At 44.8% G+C, this 5,000-nt stretch overlaps 1 protein-coding gene across 1 annotated transcript in view; it reads left to right on the top strand.

Moving 5' to 3' along the window:
- st14 (ST14 transmembrane serine protease matriptase) overlaps window positions 1-5,000 on the top strand; it is a gene marked incomplete at its 3' end in the record, with an annotated part of 55,369 nt that overhangs the window by 43,852 nt on the left and 6,517 nt on the right. Inside the window, exons 8-9 of the mRNA XM_084048653.1 lie at window positions 2,810-2,949; window positions 3,755-3,858. Of these exons, the coding sequence (XP_083904779.1) occupies window positions 2,810-2,949; window positions 3,755-3,858 (244 nt within the window). The remainder of the gene's footprint in view (window positions 1-2,809; window positions 2,950-3,754; window positions 3,859-5,000) is intronic.

Genomic DNA, 5,000 nt, shown 5'->3' with positions numbered 1-5,000 from the left:
GAAGTAAGCGAGGGGGGAAAAATGGCGCTCGGCCACAGACAGGATTAAAACACATCTCTATTGAACAATACAGACTAATACAGTGCACTAAGATGCCGAATGCCAAGTTAACATCTGGGGCAACCGGGTAAGAACCTTATATTTAGCATTTGTTCATGATCAGAGAAATACAGACTTTACGGGCGGATGTCCAGTGACTATTGGTGGGGTAAAGACCAAGACCATCATAGATATGCAAATGTCAACATAGATAAAATACATCTATGATGATCCATGATGGATGGATGGATGGATGGATGGACTGTTTCAACCACTTTAGTTACATAGTGCCGCTTTATGTATGTTATTGCTGCAGCATCGCGTGTGTGTGTGTGTGTGTGTGTGTGTGTGTGTGTGTGTGTGTGTGTGTTGGTCACATGGACGGTCGGACAGGAAGGTGGTAGGTAGTCATGTGATCCTTGTTGTCAGGCTTCTTCCACCTCAAACGCCTTGCTGGATGTGTGAACACACACACACACACACACACACACACACACACACACACACACACACACACACACACACACACACACACACACACACACACACACACACACACACACACACACACACACGCGCGCGCGGCTTCTTCCGTTTCATCGTTACCTCGGTGAGATGGAGTGGTCTTCAAATGGACCCCTCTTCTCCTATCCATCAGGGACCCCCACCCACCCCACCCAGCCTGCTGCTTCACCACTGTGTGTCAGTGTCCCCACACTTCATCTACGTGGGGGGGTGGGAGGAGGGGGGTCCATTTGGTTACAGTGTGTACACCCCCGGTGTTACAGAAGGCATCATTCTAACACTGAGGGTTTCACAGTGTTGTGTCTTCAAGGCCTAATGTTCTGTCTGTGAGTCTCAGGGCCAAACAGTCTGCTGCTAGGTGTTACATAACCCATTAAGACCAGGAACACATCTGTGTGTCATTTTAAGGTTTCTTTGGGCTAATCAAAAAATAGCAGATCTACAAGCTCATAGCGCGGCACCGAGTGCCGCGCTATGAGCTTGTAGATCTGCTATTTTTTTGAAAAATCATGAAAATTTGAATCTTTGAATATATTATATTATTTTTTTAAGCGATCATTTTTAACTTCAATGTTTGCTCCTGGGGGGGGGGGTCCCTGGAACAACATATGGAGGGGAAGGGAACTGGTTGGAATAACGTGTTCCTTCCACGCGCTACATCCAACCAGAGAAACTCTCCTCCTGTCAGGTGACAAGAAGGTCAGTTGGCTCTCATGCATTGAAGGAGCCATGAGCTCGGCCCTGGGCTCCCTAGGCTGGTGAGGGGAGTGTAGCGCCCAGGATCACTTAGAAAATTGGCCTCGGGTGAAAAATAAGGGTTACAAAATCAAACAAAAAATAAAAAAAGAATATACATGCAGATTTTTTTTTTTGCAGAAAAAAAAAAGAAGCAGATCTACAAGCTCGTAGCACGGCACTCGGTGTCACGCTACGAGCTTGTAGATCTGTTATTGTTGAATAGCCCAAAGTATAACATAATGGTTCTTGCTAAAACCTTTTAAAATTACACATTATGCGTCCCCCCCCCCCCGGTCTTTATGGGATAACAGAGCTCCAAACGCCCCGTGGAGCCCGTCAGCGGGCTCCAAGGTGACATGGTCTTTATGATGACGTTATGAGATGTATGGTGGCCCTGTGGTGTCATTCACACCGCCGTGGCTCCAGCCTGGTTTAGAAAGAGAAGCATAATAATGGGTCTAATGTTTGACTTTGGAAACTCACACGTTAAAAAAACGACTTTAAAACTGTAACTTTGGTGTCCTGAGGGCATTAAGACCGGGAACGCCTACTGTGTGTCATTTTAAGATGTATTTGGGCTATTCAAAAATAGCAGATATACAAGCTCATAGCGCGGCACCGAGTACCGCGCTATGAGCTTGTATATCTGCTATTTTATTTTTTGGAAAACGCAAATCTTTGATTATATATATTTTTTTTTAAAGCAAACATTTGTAACTCAAATCTTTACTTCTGGGGGACATTCTACAAATGTCTTCCAACAGGTTTTTTTTGTTGTTGTTGCTTTTTTCATGTCAAAGACCACCCAAAATGATATGTATTTGGCCGTGGACCCCCATCTCAAAATACTTTGTTCACCCCCCGTAGAAGCAAAGATTTGATTTAAAAATGTTTACATAAAAAGATTATATATTGAAAGATTTTCAATTATTATATTTGTTTTCTTCTAAAATAGCCAAATGTTTGCAAAAAAAATAGAAAATAAATATATATATATTCAAAGATTTGCACAAATTTGGACTTGCACAAATCTACAAGCTCATAGCACGGCTGTAAAGTGAAAAAGTTCTCCCAACACATAATTGGACTGCACTAGAGCCCCATACGTGTGCAGGTTAGGTTTGTTAGTGTGACTATATGCTCATGACAGACCCCTGTATGATGTAACTATACTCATGACAGACCCCTGTATGATGTAACTATACTCATGACAGACCCCTGTATGATGTAACTATACTCATGACAGACCCCTGTATGATGTAACTATACTCATGACAGACCCCTGTATGATGTAACTATACTCATGACAGACCCCTGTATGATGTAACTATACTCATGACATGACAGACCCCTGAACAGGGTTTGTGTAAGTTAGGTTGTGGATTGGAGCAACAGTGTGCCTGTGGCCCCAAGGGGCCCCTGACGTAGCACACGCTTCATTAACTAGTTTAGCTGTGTGGACCCCACACCAATGAACTGAACCATGTCAATGTGTTTTCTCTAACAGGAAGTGTGGTCAGACTCCTCCCAGTAACCCTCTACAGGTGGTCTCCTCCAGTAACATCATGCTGGTCAACCTGATCACAGACAGCGCCACCCAGAGGCCGGGGTTCAACGCCGTCTACAAGCTCATCGACATTTCTTCAGGTCTGACATACGCACGCACGCACGCACGCACGCACGCACGCACGCACGCACGCACGCACGCACGCACACACACACACACACACACACACACACACACACACACACGTGTGCACTTTGAGAACCTCTGAATTATGAAGTTGAATGGATTGGCCAAATGGATGGATAATTCATTCTTCAGAACAATGTTATTTAATCATATATTTGAGTATGTCAGTGGGTGATAATATGGATCAAATCAAATGTCATATATTCTGTATTCATATTGAGATGATAATGTGATACTTTCACAGAATGTTTACACATTATATTTTTTGATATAATTATCAATATAAGTCTTATATAATCCTACTATAATTCTAGTAACCTCTGTCTGTCTGTCTGTCTGTCTGTCTGTCTGTCTGTCTGTCTGTCTGTAGTGGTAGGTGTCTGTAGTGGTGAGTGAAGCTACCCGGTTCTCCTCAGTGGCTGGACCAATTGCTCTGATTTTGCACACAGCCATTGACCATTACCATCTGAACTTAACTTTGAAGCCCGTTTTTCTATTTCAACAAATCTCAGCTTCTTATTAGCGTTTATGTGTCAAACAATGTCGCCTACCGGGTTGCCAGATCATGTGCGCATATCCCCCCACGGATGCATCGACCGGGTATGGTCTTGTATTGAGAAAAGTGAGGAGCCCCCACCGGGAGGACGTAGATCCTTTATCCTGACTGGCTCCGCCCCTAACCCGTAGGATTGTCATACTGCGTATAGTATGAATTAACTCCCCCCACTTCAACCTGACTTGTGTTTTTCTTCCATTCAGCCAAAACGTGCGGAGGCGAGCTGACGGCGGCCGCGGGCAACTTCACCTCCCCCCACCACCCCTCCTTCTACCCCCCCGCAGTGGACTGCAAGTGGACCATCAAGGTAAGACCCCCCCCCCCCCCCACCCAATTAGTTCTGCGATCCGATTGGTTCCGATATGTTTTGGATCTGAACCCTAATTGGAATTTGTGAAATTCATTCAGAGATCTGATTGGTTGGGAGATATTCCAGAACCCTGACTGACAGGTGTCACACAGACAAAGCCCTGTCAGGTAACAGAGCTCACAGACCTCCTACTCTTTAATCCCATGGTTCTCAAAGTGGGGTCCGGGGACCCCCAGGGGTACTTGAGGGGGTTCCAGGGGGTACCCAGCAAAATGTGTTAATATAGCAACACAATAATTATGACCTTTTATACTTTGGCTATTCAAAAATATCAGATATACAAGCTCATAGCGCGGCACCGAGTGCCGCGCTATGAGCTTGTAGATCTGCTATTTTTGAAAAATTGTGGGGGTTTTTTGCAAATCTTTGAATATATATTTTTTAAAGCCAACGTTTGTAACTCAAATCTTTGCTTCTAGGGGTCCCTGGAACAACATATTTTGAGATGGGGTCCGCGGCCAAATACATATCATTTTGGGGGTCCTTGACATGAAAAAGTTTGAGAACCACTGCTTTAATCTGTTTCATCTGTGTAACCACTTAAACCATTATTTTATACTCTGGCTATTCAAAAATAACAGATATACGAGCTCATAGCGCTATGACCTTATTTAGCAACTTCCTGCACATTTCACCCCATTAAATGACATAAAAACCTGCATATTTCATATTTCATATTTCAGAGCATAATGAAGGATTCTAGCAGGTGTTTTTTCTGGAGGGTCTAGTTAGTTAGTAGAACAACTATAAGGTCAATCCTACTGGAAACGTGGATTTAAATATCTCTGTTCTGTATCCATTGATCTGACCTGCAGTTGATCGGTTGTCAGAGCTTTGGCCAAAATGTCAATATATAAGCTGCACCCCCCTTCCCCTCCCCCACCTTCCTCTCCCCTCTCTACCCCACCTCCCTCTCCTCTCCCCTCTCTACCCCACCTCCCTCTCCTCTCCCCTCTCTACCCCACCTCCCTCTCCTCTCCCCTCTCTACCCCACCTCCCTCTCCTCTCCCCTCTCTACCCCACCTCCCTCTCCTCTCCCCTCTCTACCCCACCTCCCTCTCCTCTCCCCTCTCTACCCC

Source organism: Gymnoscopelus microlampas (assembly GCF_963454915.1).
Source record: "Gymnoscopelus microlampas genome assembly, chromosome: 3".
Lineage (NCBI taxonomy): Eukaryota > Metazoa > Chordata > Actinopteri > Myctophiformes > Myctophidae > Gymnoscopelus > Gymnoscopelus microlampas.
The sequence above is the reverse complement of the archived record's forward strand: the minus strand, read 5'-3'. Positions and strand labels throughout refer to the sequence as shown.